Here is a 21781-nt window from a genome sequence, read left to right on the forward strand (position 1 = left end):
TATCAGGTCTGTTGAACTCATTCAATGAAGCAACTCTGTGTTGTTTCAGCGTATACAGACTCCAAAGAGGGATTAGAAAGGCATGGATGGCTGGGTAAGTGAGTGTAACACTCGCTGCTTAGATGGGTCTTTTGGGAGCCACCTCCTTCCAGGTCAGCCTGTGCTTTTGCAGATCTTGGTGTCTGTCGTAGACTTTCACGGCCCCCTGGGGACCTGCTGATCCTTGTTGCTGTCCTGTTGATGAGACGCTCGCTCTGGGCATTTCCATCAGCATTCCTCTAACCCGCTGACCTGCCGTGACCCCGCGGGGCCCTTCCTCTCCTGGTGTCCATGCAGCTGCCTCCTGTCACTCACTGGTGTCACACAAGCCAGATTAAGATGTCCATAAGGAAGCTGCCAGGATCAGGAATATGACTTACAGAGGAGCACATTTATTTTCAGTGTTCAGTCTCATGGATATGATTGCAGAACCAACTGTTCAATTATGTGTCATTACTTAGATTATATATTCTGTTAAGTATAATCACACACCCTCTGTATTATCTACTATTGATGCCACAACACTATTAACTGTGGGGGCTCTTTTAAATGCTCGTGTGTAATTGCATTGGAGTTTTCTTTATTTGTGCTGATTTTATTTCACGTGCAGACTGACTCTTGCAGTGGTTGTAGCTACAGTAGATGTGATCGTACACTCTGTACTCATTCCATAAAAACACACACAAATGTTAGAAGCAGTGAGTCAAACATTTTGTCCTGTTTCTGTTGCTTGTTTTTGCTTCTCTTCTTCTTGCTCTAAATCTTCAAACTATTTGTTTTTTGCAAATTTAATTTGGATCCACTCTGCATTAGCCTCTCTGTGGAGGACATTACATCACCTCCACCTCACCACACAGCACTTCCCCCTCCTCCCCCCTCAGGGACTTGGGGCCCCACCTCCTCTGAGCTCTGATTGGCTGAGTGAAACCTTCATGACTGGTTATAGACATTTTATCTATGCTGTCTATCAATTTTTTATTGACAAACAGCATAGATATTTTATAATGGCCAAATTTGTATTTAATTCCACAAATATTGAATTTGCAGAACAATATAAACTAGGCTAATTTCTGATTATTGTAAAGCTAATAATTATAGACTCTAACCTTGTTCAACATGTTAAGGTTGACAAAAATCAAAATCATAAATGTACACATTTAACCTTAAACCTTGTGGTACCTATGATGTTCTCCTGTTCGAGCGCTAGAGGGCGGAAATGTTCAATTATATTGTCGGCAACCATCACTAAACAGTGTGAATAGAAGGAGGAAATAATCTTGTTTATCAGCACTGACCATGTGTATATTGTGGTTTATCGTAGGCAACAGCAACGCAGGTCAGTCATTAGGGTGGGAGCGAGTTCAGTCACAGCCGATTTAAGCTTGTTTCTTTAAGACCCAGCATCCTTCGCAGGAGAAGCGGAGATGAGGGAAGATAAACGATGTTAAATCGTGAAGTTACTGAGAAACACACAGCAGAAAGACGGAAACAAGCATTTCCAGTCAGAATAAAGTTACATCTTGATTGTGCTAAATGTTATAAACTATTCTAAGAACATTTTTTAAATTTATTCTCTTTTCTGTTTTTGTAGAAAATACATTTATAGCCTGTTTTAGTTCAATGAAGTCGATCCTGACTAATGTCAAATCTGTCCTCTCCCATAACCATTTATTAATTTATCCATGTATTCATGTCATCTGACGTTTCTTCTTAAAATATTTCCCATTTTAAATCTCGATAAAAAATGTGTATGCACTGTATGTTTACTTTGTTTTTAATGACTGTAACAAGAATTTAAATTTAAATCGAAATTATGTTTACCAACAATTAAATAATTTGCTAGCATTGCTATAATTTATAGAATAGCTGTGAAATATAGAAGAAACAGGGAATAGGACAAAATTTGTGCAATAAATGACTTTTTAAAGATTTGGTTTTCGCGGCTCTTGTCCAGCTGTTCCCACGTTGAGTTGTTTTATTGCGAAAGTATTAGCCGGATGTTGTCTGCGTTTTCACCGTGCAGTTTGACGCAGCACTGAGAGGGAGGGGATGGGGCAGGCTGGTAACCGGGCTGTAACGGGGATAACCTGCAGCCTCCGACTCCGAGATGATCTGATGGAGTGAACCGGGCCGCGATGCGCCTTCATTTCCTTCCTCTGTCGATGATGGACAGGGTAAGACACGCCGGAGGTCCGGTGGTGGCTGCAATCCGCCGTGATGTATGCGCTCCGCACGGATCTAGTAGTGCGTTAGACCGTCCAGCTGTTTTTATGGGTGGGGGGGGGGGGGGGGGGGCAGGGTGGTGTGTGGGGAGCACTGGGGTGTTGATAGGAAATAGGCGCCTTCCTGTCGGAATAAAGCCAAAGCGACGCAGCGTTTACCTAAATTAAAGTCCATCATATCACAAATAAAAAACAATTGCGTATTACCCCGTGATTTGGTCGTTTAATTGGGCCTACATCGTTTACAGGATGATTGGCACCTCCCACCATGATGTGGTAGCCGTGTGGGGCTATTCTCCACAGCCCTAAATGTAAGGAAAAGCCTTTTATTTGCTAAGACAGCTTCTCGATTCCGGTCTGAGGACGAGAACCTCCCTGATTCATCCGGAATATCTTTCCAGACGAGCTCCGGAGCCTTAGAATAGAAACCTATTTCCTCCTGGATACAGCTCGTAATTACAATTCATGATGACACCCTTTTTCACATGAGCGTCTGAACCAGCGCCGCGTCTTCCTCCGACCTCAGGCCCGATGATTGTTCACCGCTTGCGTGACGGCGTTTTGCAGGCAGCCGAGGCATAAGCCTCCGTTCACGACTCGTTTCTGTACATCATACGCATTTATAATTGCCATATTAGCATTAGGGCTATGGACGCACGGATACAGCGTCGACACATGCACCGATGGATGAATTAGTCCAGACGTTGAGTATCGCGATGCCCGCGACAGCGATGCCTATTTTTTCTTTGAGGTTCAGGAACACGCCTGGAAGGTGTGTGTGTGTGTGTGTGTGTGTGTGTGTGTGTGTGTGTGTGTGTGTGTGTGTGTGTGTGTGTGTGTGTGTGCGTGCGCGTCAGGATGGATCCATATGAGTGAATCTACTGCATGTTAGATCACAGAGGAATGCAGGATCACATTATATGAATGTGTGGCCTCCATCGTTTTCATCGTCGTCCTCCAGCCCCACTCGTCCTCCTCTCACACACCGTGTTTAGCTTAAACTACCTCTGACTTTCTTCTTCTCTTTCCAGGTTAATTGCTTGCCTCAGTGAAGCTTGGCCAGGGGTCAGAGGTCACCCGCTAAACCTGCACATCTCCCTCCTACCCCTGCACCCCCCCACCCTACCCTTCTACCACATCCTCCAGCCTTGGCACCATACACTGTTTCTCCCAAGCACTGGAGGTGTTTAAAGTCACTGTCCCTACCTTCCTGTCACACATTCACAGAACCGACCTTCTGACCTTACCTGCCCCCCCCCCCCCAGCCAATCAGCCTGAGACCACTGTCCACAGAAACGTCTTCATTGGTCATTTCATGCCGAGAACTGTTCAGTCCTTTACCAGACACTGAACCTAAGTGTCCCAGACGTGTTCCTAGTTAACACCTCTCACACCCAGGCCTCAAAATGATGTGCGAGGTGATGCCCACCATCTCTGAAGATGGACGCGGAGGAGGGGGCTCATCATCCCCGGCGGGAGGAGGAGGAGGGATGGGCGGAGGGATGGGAGGCATGGGCGGCTATGGCAGCCGGGACCCCCGTGGCGGCGGAGACGAGGGGGGGAGCACGGGCAACTTGGAGTCGCTGATGGTGAACATGTTGACGGAGAGGGAGAGGCTGCTGGAGAGCCTGAGGGAGACCCAGGAGAGTCTGGGGACGGCCCACCTACGCCTGCGAGAGCTGGGCCACGAGAAGGAGTCGCTACAGAGGCAGCTGTCCATCGCCCTGCCACAGGTATGAACCCCGGAGGCGTGTGTGTGTGTGTGTGGGTGGGTGGGGTAACGATCGAAAGGTGGAACAGAAGCTGCTGATCCTCCTGCAAGAATCTGATTTTGGTGTTGGATTATGATCAAATTCAGTTTTAGAAATGAGAATCCAGGTGTTTTCTTGCATGACAGAGTGTAGGAGCTTAGCAAGGTCAAGTTCAAAGGGTCAGTGAAGGAGAATGTGCATGGGCCCTGCTTTTATATATTATGTTATATATATATCTCTCACACACACACACACACACACACACACACACACACACACACACACACACACATATATATATATATATATATATATATATATATATATATATATATATATATATATATATATATATCACAGCAGAAACAAAATTGCATGTGCATCCTAAATTTGCCTTTTCGTGCTCCCTTGTAGCCCAAAGGAGCATTTCACCCCAAAATGAAAACCGTAGGCCAAAAAAAAAAATGTCACATTGCATTTCTACAGACACAGACTTCTGTAGCAAAATGTGGTGTGAAGCCACACGTGTAGAATTTCTGCATTAACGAACTGTTTTGAACATTGCTTGTTGTTTTACGCCTCCATTAGAACTGGAGCAAGGCTCTTAGCTTTAGCTTCGATGGCTGAGATAAAAAAAAAATCAATGATGTTCAGTAACAATAAAAAGTAGCATTGTCATATTTACAGTAAATCATTCAATTATTCCTCAAGATAAAAAGATAAAACTCAGTAAACAAATATGAGTGTAGAAAAACAACTAAGCCTTGTCAGCAGTGATTAAATGTACTTATTACTATGTAGTATCTGTGTACTGAGCTGAAATCCTGCGTTCAGACTCTGCCCTGAGTGTATCATCAGAAGAATATAGTACACTCTTGTTTCAAAAGTACTCATAGTGAAAATGGTTCCTATCACGCTGCTGAATTATTGATGTGTGAACCTGTAAGCAGGATTTTAATGTTGTAGCTGGTCCAGGCGGCGCTGATGGGATTTCTTTACGATACTGTTGTTTTTTTTTTAAATACAGCAATGTGGATGTGAGCTTTTCAGATGTTATTAGAACCTGAAGTACTTTATAGTAAGAAGTGGGAGCCGGAGACAGAAGATGTGACTTGACGTTGCATCACCGGTGCTGTCCCGAACGCCTGGTAACAAAAGCTGCTTAAACGTGAGGAAAGTCCAGTTCTTGTTTCTCAGGCATTAAGTTTAAAACATGAGTTAGACGACAAAATAGAGAGAACGTTAGGTCAGAAGGTCAAACATATTCTACGGCGTAATAAAACATTCCCTTTCATTTGTAAGGACCCACTTGATCAGAACTACAGCACAGACCACCTAATGCCTGAAGATAAGCCCATACGCTACACATGCACCTCCCCTGTATCACCACGACCCTGACGGCTAATTATTCTATAATTCCTCCCATCATAGACAGGCTCCATCTCTATTTTCAGGCTGCAGTCGTTTTCAATGCCTGGGGCAGCGATGAGGCCTCTCTGCTCATTAGAAACTACTTTTTGTTTTTTGCTTTTTTGCTGCTGCTGCAGAATTATCAAAATGAAATAACAGAAGTACCAGTCGTGCATATTCTCACATGCAGTGACTAGACATTATTGAGGGCGGCGTTGCCTCATCAGGAGGAGATCAATATGGCGCACGTATCTGCAGAAACGTGCACGGATGCAGGGGAACACGTGGAGCACGGGGATGCACGCTACAGTAGATGAGTTCACTGAGTTTGTCTGCGTGTGTAGACGCCGCCAAGCAGGAGCGAGGGAGGGAGCGCGCTACAGCGTGGCGCGCTGATACCAAGCACAGAGACTAACAAATCACAAGGCATTTGCCTATCGCTGCATATTAATAGGGTGGATGCTGGAGCCCGTTTTAGATGTCATGTGTCACGACAGGGGGGGACGGAAATGGATGAAGGAGCGCGGTGGCCGGGGAGAGTGTAAGAGGTGAGCGTGAGCTGGGCCATTTGTTCCAAAGCCAAGTGATGACGGAGCGCAGTGTCCGCTACCGCTGGTCCGGCTCGCACCACCTTGAACATGTATTAATCCCAGAATTATGACTTCCTCTGGACCGAGAACGCGCCACCTGCACGCTGCCGCTTCCTCCCTTCCTCCCCCAGCGCGTCGCCTCTCTCTAGTTTTGGTGGGAGAGCGCCGAGGCGCCCGCCTGCTCCCGCGTGGGTGAGCCGATCACCGTTAACGCCGGGCGAAGACAGCGGCAGCGTCCCGCACGCCCCGGTGCGCCTTAACAGCTCGTTTGCATGAGCGTTTTGGAAAACACACACGCGTGTGTGATGCGTCTGGAGAGGCCTCCTCTCAGCTCCACTGTAAGTCAGACTCTGTCCTGGCGACTGGGTCACGTCACTCATCCTCTCTTTGTTGATCCGTTGCCATAGAAACCGTTCAGTCATATTAAAGACAGCTGATTTTTATCACAACTATCATGCAGCTAACCACACAATTACACATAATTGGAGTAAATTACACAAAACCACAACAATTTAACTGGACTGCTGTCAGTTGGAAATCTGAGGCATTTCACTGCGCTGGCCTAATTCCCATTACTCTCATGCTTGTTTAACCTCCAGGCATTTGTTTTAATGACGGGCAAACACACAACCAGTCACGGTTATTGCGCAATTAAACCAATTTCAGGTGCAACACGTGCCATAAACCTGGTTGTTAGATTTTATACAGAGGTCTGGTTTAAGACTCTGGTTTAAGCCACGAAGCCGAGGCCCTGTGGCAGAAGTATATAAAGATTATACTGTATGTGCTCGTAAGGCGGTTGCCAGTGAGTCATTTCCTCTTTGAGCTCCATTTTAGCGTGTCTGCATGTGTTGAATGTAATGAAATTCTGTGAGGTTCAGTGTGATACTTCGCCACCAGTGTGACGTTTGTTGGCTGTAGCTAATTGAGCTGTACGGGTTAACTGAATAGTTTGGCACTAAACCATAATGTCTGAGTTTATTTTTATGTGTGTTTCTTTGGAATTTCAATCCACTGAAAAGGCAGCGAAAAAAACATACATTTCAATGCAGTGGAGCCACAAGACATGCTCCAGATGTTTACTGTTCTGAAGGCATTTATAGAAATTAAGAAGTCCCAAATGCAACGATGGGCAATAAATATAACATTTTATGGAAATGTTGTCAGCCAGAATAGCTGCTTTCAGTCCAGGTATGCATGTGTTTAATACAATAAATGTGGGCGCTTGATGTCAGTCCCCAGAGAAGCTGTTCTGCATTGAACAGTGATACTGGGAGACAATGTTAAACTTATGTGAATTCATTTGGAGTGGATAATACAGCTGCAGCGTCGGGTCACTAACAGCACCCTCTTGTGACCCTGCAGGAGTTTGCAGTGCTGACCAAAGAGCTGAACCTCTGCCGGGAACAGCTGCTGGAGAGAGAAGAGGAAATCGCAGAGCTGAAGGCAGAGAGGAACAACACGCGAGTCAGTGCACTCATATGTCTGTTCATCACTATGCTCCTGTTTACAGTATCTGACTGCTCTTTGAAGCTCCTTTAACCCGCGTCTGCACCTATAACCTGATCTGTTGTAATGTGAAGTGGTTCTAACGGGTCAGAGTGTGTTCCCAGCTGCTGCTTGAACATCTGGAGTGCCTGGTGTCGCGCCACGAGCGCAGCCTGAGGATGACGGTGGTGAAGAGGCAGGCCCAGTCCCCGGCGGGGGTCTCCAGCGAGGTGGAGGTCCTGAAGGCGCTCAAGTCCCTGTTTGAGCACCACAAAGCGCTGGATGAGAAAGTGCGGGAGCGGCTACGGGTGGCTTTAGAGCGGGTGGCCGCCCTGGAGGAGGAGCTGCAGTCGTCCTCCCAGGAGGTGAGGTCCCCTCTCTGCGCTGTTTCATGTTGCACTAAGTCACCGATGGGGTCCTCATTGTTGTCCTCTGTGCTCTTCTGCAGGTTGTTTCTTTGAGGGAGCAAATCAAACGGCGACAGCAAGGACTAGACAACGGCAAAGAGGTAGTTCATTGATCACAACATCTGGATGTGTGAGCGGCTCCGTGTAGCCCATAGCTCAGAGAGGAATCATTCACACCGATGACATCACCGCCCACATGCTATGTGCTTTTCCGTCCACTCAGCGGCTTCCCAACGGCCCGTCCTCCATCATGGACGATGGAGAAATCGACAGGCAGAGGGAGGGCGAGATCGAGAGACAGAGGGTGGAGCTGGGACAGCTGAAGGAGAGACTGGCCCTCATGTGCAGACAGGTGCTCCATTCGTGGTCTAATGCTTTCATCACGCAGGAAGTGGCGTGTCCCCACTCAACCCCGTGTCCCGCGCTCTCGCTCGCCACCAGGTCGGAGAGATCGAAGAGCAGCTGACGTCCGCCAGGAGGGAGCTGACCCGGTCCGAGGAGGCCAACCAGAAGCTGCAGAGAGACGTGAAGGAGGTGAGACTGGAGCCACCGGTAGCCACGGCGACGGCGTCGGCGCTGGAGCCGCAGGCGTTTGATCCGCTCCCACCGAGTCTCTCCTTTACACGCGTGCAACTGTAAAAGTGGCCGCTTCTGAAATCTGTCAGCAACAACTAATAAGCAGTCATTATCATTCTTCAGCTAATAGCTGCTGGGCCCAGGGACTTTCCTTTGATCAACGCTGCGCTGCAGCCTGTCACTCTTTCTGGTTGGTGTTTTTGCTTCTATGTCTATGCCTACATGCACTTTCTCCTTTAAATTATTCCAGGCTCTGTGTCAAAGGGAAGACATGGAGGAGAGAATCACCACACTGGAGCGCAGGTTTGTGCTGTTCCTCTGCGCCACTCAGAGATTTCCATCTCCTAAAATAAGCTCCTCTCACTGCTCCATCTGTCCGCTGTTTGTCCTGCTTTGCAGGTACCTGAGCGCCCAGAGGGAGGCGACGTCTCTCCACGACATAAAAGATAAACTGGAAAACGAGTTGGCCAGCAAAGAGTCCCTCCACAGACAGGTGGGGAGCGCCTCTTTCATCCCCGCGTGGCTCCGTGTTGCCGGCGTTGATTGGCAGCTTGGCCCCGTTTTAACGCGGCGACACGCGGCTCGCCATCAGCGCAGCTCCTCCTCCCTCGGTGGCTTTAATCACATCTGCTGCCCCCCGGCTTTTCACCCCCCCCGTCTTCCCGCAGAGCGAGGAGAAGAACCGGCAGCTTCAGGAGCGCCTGGACGACGCCAAGCAGAAGCTGCAGCAAACTCTGCAGAGAGCGGAGACGCTGCCCGAGATCGAGGCCCAGCTCGCGCAGAGAGTGGCAGCGCTCAACAAGGTGCGTGCGCCCGCGAGTACGGCACCACGGCGTTAGTGCCAGCATAAATCAGCTGCCAGGGATGTCCCTTCAGGATTAATGAAGTATAATCTGTCTGTGCAAATACAGCAGCAATATTTCCACCTTGCGGCAGCAGCGTGTGCGTGCATGTGTGAATATCGTTTCATGCTAGGTGTTGGTGTACAGTAGGCATGTAGGCAGGTGGAGGCATGCGTGTGTGTGTGTGTGTGTGTGTGTGTGTGTGTGTGTGTGTGTGTGTGTGTGTGTGTGTGTGTGTGTGTGTGTGTGTGTGTGCGCGCGTGTGTACGCGCGCGTGCGTGTGTGTGTGTGAATTCAGGCATGAATGAAATGAAACATGACACGTCAAACAACAAAAGAATACCAAACATTTTCATCAAGCGGTGCCAGTAATTCGGAGGCGAACGATCAATCAGATCATACACACACTCGACGCCACGAGCCGATCCCTCGGCCCCCGACACGTCGGGAACCGTGCGCTGCGAAAATGCTTCACGACTGATTGAGTTTAATTGTGATCGCGTTAAACTCTTTCCCGTAAATCGAAATCTCACCAACACACAGAAAATGCACATCAATTCCCCGGCCAGTGGCCAACGCTCCTAAATGACTACACTTACATGTTGAGGCAAGCTGGAAGCAGGAGATAAATGCCCCATAAGACACAGTCACACAGACTTTCCTGTTATGCTCTTTTCTGTACAGACATGTTCTAATAGTCGGGCTCGGTAAACAAGCTGTTTCCTTTGTATTCATTTGTAAAAGTGTTGCGACATGGTTTGCGCTCTAAACCCGCTTCCTTCCTCTGCAATCATTAGGCAGAGGAGCGTCATGGCAACTTTGAGGAGCGACTGCGACAGATGGAGGCGCAACTGGAGGAGAAGAACCAAGAGTTGCAGCGAGTGAGTCATGCTTGCTTTTCCGTCTCTTTTTCATCCTCCCCCTCGTTCGTGCCGTTCCCTTTGTCGGGCTTTACGCGACACAAAGGCGCATTTCTAAACCCTCCATTTGACGCTGCACGTTCCTGATAGAAATCTTTGTCTCTCTGTGAATCTGGATGTCACTGATGAACTCTCCTCCCACCTTTTCTTTTCCCCTTTGCTCCGCAGGCCAGGCAGAGGGAGAGGATGAACGATGAGCACAACAAGCGTCTCTCAGACACAGTGGACAAGCTGCTGTCCGAGTCCAATGAGAGACTGCAGCTGCATCTAAAGGAGAGAATGGCCGCGCTGGAGGAAAAGGTGCCCCCCTCAGACCAAAGCCAGGATTCTTACCAGCATGTACCTGGTCACCATGTCACCTCCCCCCAAATAAAAGCAACACATTCTCGCTTTCATTGGCCCAAATTAACTTGAGGAGTACAACTTTTTTTAAATAAAATTAAACATTAGGCATCATTATGCCCGAAGTGCAAATCATGAACATGGTTATTTTTTGTGCTTTTCCAACTTTTCTTAAGCACAAATATAGGTTTTGTACAGTAATAAACTTCCCGTTCTCCTCCTGCAGAATGCCCTTTCTGAGGAATTATCCAACATGAAGAAACTCCAAGATGATCTTTTGGCAAACAAGGTGGCTGTGCCTTTAGGCTTTATACTTAGTTGAGAGTGGTTGGCGTGTATTTCGGTGTGTTTGTTTTTTTACTGCTTATTTTTGGATTTCAGGACCAGCTGATTGCTGAGCTGGAACGGCTTCAGCTGGAGTTAGATCAGCTGAGAACGAGATCAGGAGGCTCTTATTCCAGGTGAGTGTTATTTCCGACATCAGCACCTCAGAAGGGGCAAAGCCTGAACCATTTCATGCTGCTTCCAGTGGCATCTTGTCTAAATGATGCCTATGTGATGTCAGAAAATGTAGGTATAAATGTGTATGTCTCTCCAAGACTGTCGGCACCCACAGGACTAACGTCACATCATTTTTTGGCACATTTTCCTTGTTTGTTGCTCTTTATTCCACCATTCTACTGCAGTTGCTGCCAAACTCTCTGAAGGGATAATTACAGTTTACTATTATCTGGGTTCATCTTATCTTCCCTTCTGTTTTTCCAGTCGTTCTCTGCCAGGTAGTGCTCTGGAGTTGAGGTATTCCCACGGAGGCGGGTCCCTCCCTGCAGGCTCCACTACACACCTAGATCCCTTCAGTAATGGGAAGGTCCGGCGAAGGCACCGTTGGAGCTCCGCCCGGGAGGACTCTACCAAGGTGAGACTCTTTTATCCTTATAATCCATCATAGAGTAAATTCTTGTAGTAGTTAGTTGAGTCATTTGCTTTGTTACTACAACCTGACTCAGCTCTTCCTCCTTTGTTTGAAAGTTTATATTATTGATTGCTTTATAGCATACATTAATTCAGCCAATGTTATTTCTTCAAAATTTATGCTAGCAGAGTCAAAAAGCATAAAATGTAAATGTAATGATGCATTTACATTTGCATCTATACCAAGTCACCCCTTTTGCAGTACCCAGACTGGGAGAGCGGGGCTCTGCTGGTGACCGGGTTCGAGCCGGGGATAGACGTTGGCTGCTCCGATGATGAGGACGATGGCGAGCACCGCTTTGGCTCCGAGCTGTTGTCTCCAAGCGGACAGACAGACGTGCAGACTCTGGCCATCATGCTGCAGGAACAGCTGGAGGCCATCAACAAGGAGATCAAGTGAGGAACAGCAGCAGTGATTGGTCATTGGTTAAAAGGAATTTAAAACATTCACTCACATTTCAATTAATGTTTATTCTTTGTCTGTATGGTAAATATGAAATTGTATTATAAACATAAACTATATAATCAGCGATGCTAGCTAAATGTGCCCATTGCAAGAAAAGAGCAAGAAGACGAATAATATTACCAAAATGTCAAACTGGGACCTGACATGTTGACCTGTGCACCAGTAGACTGTTCCCAAATAATTCAGTTCTCTCTCTCTATTTTTTCACCTGTTCTTTATCCAAAACCCAGACTGATCCAAGAGGAAAAGGAGAACACAGAGTTGCGGGCTGAGGAGATCGAGAGCCGGGTGAGCGTGTCACTGGATAGTCCGCCCATCCCACCGTCCACCCTGGGGAGAGACAGCACAGGACGCGGCTTCATTCCTTCATCCATCACATCCTCCACACTGGCCTCTCCCTCTCCTCCCAGCTCTGGACATTCCACGCCTCGCCTGCCTCACTCCCCTGCCCGCGAGACTGATAGACAGGTACTGCTGGAACGTGGGGATCAACTCACATTCCTGCCTGTGTTAGCCTTTTATATCTTGGCTCGGTTTCAGCGTCCCAGTTTAAGCAAACAGCTCCTCCAGACAGTGAGTCATAAAATAAAGCATAAGTTAATCATGCAGACACGATCAGAAAAGTTGGGCGAGCTGAAGACTCAACTAACCCGTGGATTTCTATGATGCTTGTTGCCAGACACTCCAGCTCCAGCAATGAAGAGCTACAATAGTATATAGTAAAGTTGATATGATCATGATAATAATCAATCAATAAATCATCATAATAACAATCAATAGAAGTGACATAATTTCGACTGTCAGATCATTAGAGGTCTGAACTGTCAGTACCTCTAATACATTGGAAGAAAAGAATAGTTTCTTACTTCAATTCATGTTTTTACATTTTATGTTTCAGAACAGCAAAGATGATGATCGGTCTCTTGCCCTCCTTGACTCCACACCTCCTCCCACTCCTCGTGCTCTGCGACTGGACAGGATGACCCTCACCCATCCAGGCGCAATGCTTGACGACCCCAGGGAGTTTCGCAGGTAAGGCAGCCACGCGTTTCTTCTGCAGAGACAATAGGACCCAGCGTCTTCCTTCCATGACTTTCTCGCTCTGTCCAGTCTCTCTGCAGATGGCAGCAGCTCCAACAGCAGCCAGGACTCTCTCCACAAGTCCAGTAAGAAGAAAAGCATCAAGTCTTCCATTGGTCGGCTTTTTGGAAAGAAGGAGAAGGGGAGGCTGGGCCAGCCGGGGCGGGATGGATCTGCTTCTCTTGGTAAAAACACATGGGGGGGAGTAATGGTGTGATAATGGTGGTTGTGTATTAGTAGTCCACACTTTTTGTAAGATCATTTAAACATTCTTGTCCTGCACTGGGGTCCTGGGATATTCATATCTTACTGTTATAATTAACTCTCGTGACCTCCTGTGACCTTTTCCAGCATCTACTCCCTCTGAAGACCTGGCGTCTGGAGACTCAATGGGGATAAACAAGACCGGGACTCTGGGTCCAGCAGACAAAGATCGCCGCAGCAAGAAGAAGTCAGTGATGAGAACTGATGGACATGGTTTGTTACAATCTGATTCTCAGTGAATACAGCGTAAAAAGACGCATTCTCTCCCAACAGGCATGAGCTACTGGAGGAGGCATGTCGCCAAGGACTTCCCTTTGCATCTTGGGATGGACCCACTGTTGTATCCTGGTTGGAGGTGCGTGTGGTTGTAGGAAACATGAAGAACGAACGTTGTTGTTTCACAAACGCTCTGGACGCACACAACAATCCCTTTGTTCTGTCTAATCTGCCCCCTCCCAGCTGTGGGTGGGAATGCCAGCCTGGTATGTGGCCGCCTGCCGGGCCAATGTGAAGAGCGGCGCCATCATGGCCAACCTGTCGGACACAGAGATCCAGCGGGAGATCGGAATCAGCAACCCGCTGCACCGCCTCAAGCTGCGGCTGGCCATCCAGGAGATGGTGTCCCTCACCAGCCCGTCGGCCCCGGCCAGCACTCGCTCGGTGGGACTGCGTGACTGCGCCCACACTTAACACGCCCATTCACCTTAAAGGAAAAGAAGAGGTGTCATAACCACAAAAATGCTCATGTGCCAGAGAGAAATCCCAGTCTAGACAGTTTCACCTATAGGATTAGATGTAAAGAGTCCCTTAATTGTTGTACTTGAACAACAAATCCTGGTTACTGAGCCCACAGTGTTCACCGTTTATATCAGTACTACATCGTTAATGTTGAGCCAAACTTCCTGCTGCTTTACATTTAACAACAAAAACACTGCAGTTTAACATAAATCATTCTAAATAGGAATAAAAAATAAAAGCACATTGAAAGTAAACATGCAGGATAATAACGTAGACAGTAACGTTACTCGTAAAATTCCTCTAGAATAAGACTTGGCATAAAAGCGAAATTGCAAAGATGAGCCAGATGTTCAATGTGCATCACACACACGCACTCACACACTGCTGAGGATAAGATAAGGAATACGATAAAACTCTTTTTTGCAGACAGCCTGGTATTTGGGCCAGACTTTGGTTCAACTGTGCTTCCTGTTTGTTATCAGCAGAAATAATATTAATGAGATGAAATGTTGCAAGTGAACAGTCACCGTCTTTTGCTTAACAGAGTTAACAGATTTATCCAGTCCACGAGAATCACTATGGCAACGAGACAGCACTGCGCTGTTTGGGTTGGCATGTAGCTTTAATTTGACACAACACACATCCTAAGCAGGCCACGCATCTCACACGCCTCTCTTCCTCCTCACCACAGTCGACCAGCAACGTATGGATGACCCACGCAGAGATGGAGTCCCTGAATGCAGCCACCAAGCCTCCGGTTAGTTCCCCAGCTGCCCCGTCTCTGTCTCACGGCCCCACTTTCGCCTTTTTCATGATTATTTTACTCGATTTTGAATTATTTTAAGTGTCTCGTCTGGTCTGAATCATTTGACAAGTCTCTCCTCTTCCTCCTCCTCTCACCCTGTCTCTTTATGTATATTTCTCTTTACGTACGTCTCTCTCTGCCTCTGTCTCTGTCTCGTATTTACGTATTTATCTTTCTGTCGGCCCAGTGTTGTGCATCTTGTTCTCTCCCTCTGGATGCTGTTTTAGTGTGAACTGCTTCCAACTAATGACCCGTTCACTAACACACAACCTGCTGTTGCTGCTCCATCTCGCTCTGCTCCTCCTCTCTCCTCTCTCCACCTTGCTCCTGCCCCTGCTCCCCCTTTCCTTCACCACCTTCACATCACTCTCTCTCTCTCTCTCTCTCTCTCTCTCTCTCTCTCTCTCTCTCTCTCTCTCTCTCCTCTTCTCTCGGCGCTCCAGGAGTTGAAGGAGTTCAGCTGGGATCAGGTAAGGATCAACTGCAACTTTTGCTAAGTCGGAATTAATGCAACACGCAACAAGCGATAGTGAGTCATGAGCTGCTGACTTGCACAACACCGTCAGATATCAAAGCATCAATGGATGAGTGTTGATCAGCTGTGGTCGTCCCCTCCAGATACTGGCCTACGGTGATATGAATCATGAGTGGGTGGGCAACGACTGGCTGCCCAGTCTGGGTTTGCCACAGTATCGCAGCTACTTCATGGAGTCCCTGGTGGACGCACGCATGTTGGACCACCTGACTAAGAAGGAACTGCGAGGACAGCTCAAAATGGTGGACAGCTTTCACAGGTATATTGTCAATGGACAACATGGATGAGTTATTTGTCAAGCTCCACTCCTATTCTTTGTGTGTGGGTGGTGGGTGTGTGTGTGTGTGTGTGTGTGTGGGGGGGGGGGGGGGGGGGGGGGGGGGGGCATGGCAAATGTGAAGGTGTTAAAAGACATGTAGCCAGAATTCCTGTTGTTGTGGCGCTCTCACAGTTCAGGTGTCTGCCTCCAGGCCCTGTTTTAGAAGAATGGAAGAGGTCAGAGGACTTGAATTGTGTTAATTCTTTCTGAAGAGAGCTACGAGTGGAAACACTCCCTCAGTAAACCCACTTGAACCGCTCACCCTGTGGCTCTTTGCCCCCTCCCAGGGTCAGTTTGCATTACGGCATCATGTGCCTGAAGCGTTTGAATTACGACCGCAAGGAGCTGGAAAGGAGGCGAGAGGACAGCGCCCACCAGAGTAAAGGTGAGCGCTCGTTTCTCTGCCATTATCTCATCATTCTTGTCACATATGTTCTTATCTTGCTTGTTTGCTCTGGTTATTATCTTGCTCAAACAGCGTTGCCATGGTGATTTATCGCTTAGCAAACATGGAGATAAATTCTGAACATCAACCAATGTTGTGTTGAAAACATGCACTTGACACAAATAAGGCTCGTTTTTAAATGAGTCACTGATCCAGAAGAACAAATAAACAATAAAAAAACAATTAAACATGAAGTGGACTTGTTCATACTACACTGACTGTAAGATGACTTATTATTCTTTATTATTATATATCTTGCAGTCAAAAGCGTTCCTTCCTCTACAGAGCTTCTCTGTTCTCTGCCAGATTATATCATCTGCGTAAAGTCGTACACCAACAATCAAATCATCGACTTTACCGCCAGCTTAAAAGATTTGATTTGGTGAGCCAAATCCTTAGCACAAACAGAAAACACTGTACCACAGAAAATGTTCCAGTCTTAAAAAGACTAAAGCTTTGAACTTTGCTAATTGTATTATTATTATTAGGCCAGCAACTGTAGCATCATTTGCTGTAATACCTTCACCTTAGCAACAATACTTGCTAACAAGAGCTATAAAAGTTTGACAAGCAGAGAAAAAGCTTCTTCTGTTGGCTTCACATCAGTAAACCATAAAAGCCAGCTATTATCTTACATAAGCTCTAATAAAACAAATTTGTCTTGTTCACCAAAGAACTGAAAAAATCCCACAAACTTGTATAATAGCAAACAAAACACTTCCTCTTGGTTTCCACTGCCTCCCTCTTAGTTGGGAGCTGTTTGGACCACCCCTTGATTACAGCTTTCCCCGTCTCACTTAGCGGAGATTAGAAACCACAGCTCCTCGGTGCGATCTGGCTGGATAATTATTACATAAATTTCAACATCCTCGCCTCCCGCCGCTGCACCCTGGGAGACACATGTTGTAGATTTGCCTTCAGTTCATCTTGGCTCTTTTCCTCACAGAAGAATTTCCCCAAGTGTGGACATTTGTGAGTTTTAGGTTTGTCTAATGATGAGTTGGACCTGGTGCAGTCCAGGCTCACGTTATAAATCAATAAAGGGAGAATGTTTCAGTATCTCTTGATCACCTTTGGATGGTTGACATGTAATATAACTCCTTCCAAGGACCTGAATGTTTCATCCACCTTAAACTTCAGGAAATTAGCAGATTATTAAGAAAACGCCTAATAAAAACAGTCAGTAGACAGCTTGATGTTTGCAGACGGACCCCATCTCCCCCTCCCGTCACCTTCTCCGTCCTCTCTCCCAGATGTGATGGTGTGGTCCAATGAGCGCGTGATGTGCTGGGTCCAGAATATTGGTCTGAAGGAGTACGCGGACAACCTCCGTGAGAGCGGCGTCCACGGGGCTCTGCTGGCTTTAGATGACACCTTTGACTACACGGACCTGGCCCTGCTGCTGCAGATCCCCAATCAGAACACACAGGTAACCAAGAGGTCACCAAAGAGTAACAAGTAAAAGCAAATATTTTGGGGGCCCCTCCAGACATATGGTTTTTGTTTTTCTATTATTATTTTATTTTTAATTTTGGGCTTTTTTTAATGAAGCCTTCAACTTCCCACACATTCTTTTATAATAAATAACAGTTTGCTCCAAACAAGCTGAGTTCTGAGCTGAGCTCAGTCATTTCCGAATTTAAGGATTTAAAAATTTAAGTTTTGCTGTGTCCGCAGATAAATATAACTCTGCAAATGATGGAGTGTGACACTATATGACTGTCTAAAACTTATCTTATAGCCTTTCTTCACTCCAAGACAGGAAGGAAAGCAACACAACACATTTTGTGAGGGGCATGCAAGGGAGATACCTTAAATATATTGGCTATTCTAAGTGGGAGATACCCACACCAGTACTTCTAAGCTTCAAGTAAGATTTAGTGTGATGGGTTTCATATTACTAAAATCCCTAAACCACTAGGTGACCCTGTGGCTTAGGAGCCAACTATGAATCACACCTGTCTTCCATTTCTCTCTGCATCATTTCCTGTCACTTCTCTGCAGTTTACCAGCTTAAAACGATTGAAATATCACCCAGTTTGTCTTATGTGAGTTTGAAGCCTGCACAATATCCAGGCATAAAGTCACATAAGCCAGTATTGCAAGCTCCTTTAAAAAATGTGTCATGTGCACAGTTCCAACTAATCTCTGCATCCACGCTTTACTGCAGGCCAGACAGCTCCTGGAGCAGGAGTACAACTCCCTCATCTCCATGGGAACGGAGAGACGACCTGATGAGGTTAGTGTGCTGATCTGCTTAAAAGCCGGCTTTAGGTGGTGTCTTACCTGATCTGTGCTGTGGCTGTCTGTCAGGATGGAGCTAAGACGTTCACCCGCTCGCCCTCCTGGAGGAAGATGTTTAGGGAGAAAGACCTACGGGGCGTGACCTCTGACTCTGCAGAGACCCTGCCTGCTAACTTTCGTGCCTCAGCCATCTCCACGCCCTCAGTTACCCTGAGAAAGGTTCAGAGTGACGGTAAGCACGCCTGCGTGACCTCTGACACGAGCGCTCATATTTGCATATGTTCAGCTTCTCTGAGGCCTCAAGGTGTGTTTGGTTTAGATAATGTGTGAAACCTGCCTCTCACATGAATACCGTAGCACAGCGACATCAGACAGTATTTGCAGTGTTTATAATAAATGAGCCATGAGTTTACATTTCTTTCTTGGAAATGAGCCTTAAACAAAAACATTATATAGTGCAGGTTATATAAACCGCTCAACAAATGTAGCAGCACAGTCAAATGTGTGGAGCCACTGATTGTTTTCATGCCACGCTGTCATTAGTTTGGCAGCGGAATTTGGTGTTTCCTCTCGCAAAAGAACTGGAAATAACAAGGAACAGACGCTTCACAGTTCAGAGGGAGACAACTATGCCTCGTTCCATTTCTTATTAGGAAAGACTTTAGAAGGTCAGCGCGGAGGTACGATAACGAGTTTGTCTGTTGCAGCCAACTCCGGTGCCCGGGGTGAATCTGCCTCAGTAAGGACGTACTCCTGTTGAAGGGCTGAGGTGAGAACTGTCCGTGCACATTAATTAAAGTGTCTACTACTGCGCGTTGTGAGGAAAAACAGTTTCACTAAGCCTCCTAGATGGCTTGCACATGTGCCGAGCACATTTCTTTGAACCTTGTTGTTTTATGTATTTGTTTGTTGTTTGTTGGTATGTGCCCGGGATTTTCGTAGTCTCCCTAAGGTCTTTAAGTGGTGGGGTTTGGCCCGTGGGGAGTTGAATTAAGGTCATGGAAGCACTGAGGCTGAAATAATGCTGTTCCTCTCCTCAGGGCGCTGACTGGAATGGGACCCTCTCGCTCATCCACGAAGAAAAAAAAAAGCAATGAATATAACCACGTAACTTCAAAATAAATCGGTCTGACCACTCTGCAATAACAGAAGCAAAGGAGTGAGAAGGAAAATGACGCGAAGAATGTATCGATGTTTTTTCCGACCCGAGCGAGGACGCCGAACGGGACGAGCTGTCTCTCTCTCTGTCTCTCTCTTCCTGCATTGTGTCTGTACTCTCTCTCTCTCTCTCGGTGTGACCGCGGCAGAGGTGAGCGCTTGTGTTGCCCGTGCAGGTTTGTGTGAGTTGACAGTATCAGGGCTTCTTTACCTACGGTCAAAGGAAAACTCTCGTGTCTTACACCCAAAAAACTAAACACGCTTGTGGAGGCAGCAGGAAAGCTTAGATTTTAGAATCAAGTCGTCTGAGAGGCTGAGTTGTAAAAGGATTAGAGGAGACGCTACAGGGACATAAACATGTTACAGTCCTAAGAGGCACTGGTGTTCCTCTTTGTACTCGTGGGCTGGTCGGTGTCTAGTGTCAGCCATTGTGGTTTGCGTGTCTAATTGTCCCCAATTGGTTGGAGCAGTGTTCAGACCCCCATTTACTGTAGCAGTGACCACATCGGAGGGGGCCCTCGCTCTTTGTCTATTGGCACCTTTAAAGTCGACACTGTCTCTTTTGAAAGGACTCCATTATACACATCAAAGGCACAGAGGTTGATGGGACAGGGAGGACCCAGGCCATGCGTCCATTGTGTTCCGTGAGTCCGTGATGCAGGTTGCAGGAAGTCCTTAAAGTTTGTGTGTCTCTATTGTCAAGAGCATTTTTACAAGCGGTTTATAAAACAGTAGTGGGTTTGATGGAGTGTTGCATTGTGAATAATGTATTTCAATGTAATTCTGCATCTTCTGCCCCAACTTTTCTAAAGCGTACTATTTAAATTAGCTTATTAAGTTTTATAGATTTATTAAGAGCTATTATTAAAACATATTTTGGGTCATCAAGGTGTGAAACATCTACTTTAATTGACTCCACCAATAGATATCTCAGAAAAAAACTAAGGTACTGTTAAAGTCTTATAAGCACACAGCTGCAGATGTTAGAATATTTATGTCATTTAAAAAAAGACTATATTTAAACCTTAAGCTGAGCTACAGTAGCAACTTGTCTACCCTAAAAAAATGAAACTTTAGTGGCTCACTGTACAGGTTGGCTCAGACCTCTGTGGTCCCCAGAGGAGGTGATCGCTGCACATTTCAGTTAGCACCCCCCCAGATACTGCACTTCCACCATCCCTCTATGCCAACACATGACAATGATGCATAATTATAAACGTAATGGACATCAGCATATTGATGTAGTCATTAATAATAATTATAACAAACATATTATATTAAAATAGACATTTGGAGACAGAGTCGCCAAGAATGTTTTGTGGTTATGTCTCATAATGAGCAGCTCAGGGTCTCGGTTTATCCTGATGATGGGAGAGGGGACAGAGAGACAACAGCGAGAAGGCAGAGAATGACTGAATGGGAGGAAAGACGACACAAAAGGATGGACAGGAGCCGCTCATTTTACTGCACACACAAGCCATAACAGAAACCAGGAGCTCTCTGGGGGACGAGATCAGAGAGAGGCAGGAAGAGAGGGGCGAGCCCGAGGAAGCCCAGGAAACAAAACCTTTAGCCTCTGTGTTTACGATGCATGTCAAACAAACGACAATGACCTAAAACGTTTTTTTGGTGGTGAAGATGATATGAGGTGTTGTTAAAAAATATATATCTGTATGATAAACCTACAGGGGGTGGGAGCCTGGGGATCAATTTGTAAAATGTGTGTATTTTTTTCAGTTGTATTTTTTATTTTTTACAATAACTATTTATTTTCTTTAGGTATGTATTGAATAATTGTATGTACATGTTCTGTTCCTTCTTGGCTTCATTTGAACTAGTTTTAAAAGTAAATATGAAACACTGAAAATGGTCATTCAAATACGCTACTGTATGTGTACATTTTGAGAACAAATTGTGCAATGACTTATCAGATTTCCATGATTAAAGTGATAGTAATACAAATTGAAAAATATCATCTGAAAAATAAACAATAATGATGATGACAATGATGATAATAATGAAAATGGTGATGTGAAGAAAAAAAAATAAAGCAATCCAGGTGGATCTGCTAATCATCACAAACTTTCTCAGTTGTTTGCTTTCTCAAATGATGTGTTGATCTTTATTTTCCTGTTCGTAATCTGTGCCCCAATATCAAGCATAAGGTT

At 46.2% G+C, this 21781-nt stretch overlaps 1 protein-coding gene across 4 annotated transcripts; it reads left to right on the plus strand.

Moving 5' to 3' along the window:
• Positions 1 to 2065: 2065 nt before the first annotated feature.
• On the plus strand, positions 2066 to 21695 carry ppfia3 (PTPRF interacting protein alpha 3). 4 transcript variants are annotated; one of them, XM_029157826.3, is made up of 31 exons: positions 2066 to 2213; positions 3293 to 3994; positions 7378 to 7479; positions 7626 to 7865; positions 7949 to 8008; positions 8131 to 8259; positions 8349 to 8441; positions 8734 to 8786; positions 8883 to 8976; positions 9152 to 9286; positions 10123 to 10206; positions 10414 to 10545; positions 10814 to 10876; positions 10969 to 11048; positions 11353 to 11503; positions 11747 to 11955; positions 12256 to 12493; positions 12924 to 13057; positions 13136 to 13290; positions 13457 to 13556; positions 13643 to 13724; positions 13829 to 14029; positions 14799 to 14864; positions 15356 to 15382; positions 15531 to 15706; positions 16054 to 16151; positions 17465 to 17640; positions 18382 to 18450; positions 18525 to 18687; positions 19163 to 19224; positions 19496 to 21695. In XM_029157826.3, exons 2-30 carry the CDS (start codon positions 3668 to 3670, stop codon positions 19213 to 19215), a joined length of 3690 nt encoding a protein of 1229 aa, XP_029013659.1. In that variant the 5' UTR covers positions 2066 to 2213; positions 3293 to 3667; the 3' UTR covers positions 19216 to 19224; positions 19496 to 21695. The 4 variants fall into 4 exon arrangements, with proteins under 4 accessions (XP_029013659.1, XP_029013661.1, XP_029013662.1 ...); XM_029157828.3 differs by having other exon boundaries at positions 11762 to 11955; XM_029157827.3 differs by lacking the exon at positions 2066 to 2213 and adding an exon at positions 2578 to 3033.
• Positions 21696 to 21781: the final 86 nt, after the last annotated feature.

Source organism: Betta splendens, chromosome 8 (genome assembly GCF_900634795.4).
Source record: "Betta splendens chromosome 8, fBetSpl5.4, whole genome shotgun sequence".
Lineage (NCBI taxonomy): Eukaryota > Metazoa > Chordata > Actinopteri > Anabantiformes > Osphronemidae > Betta > Betta splendens.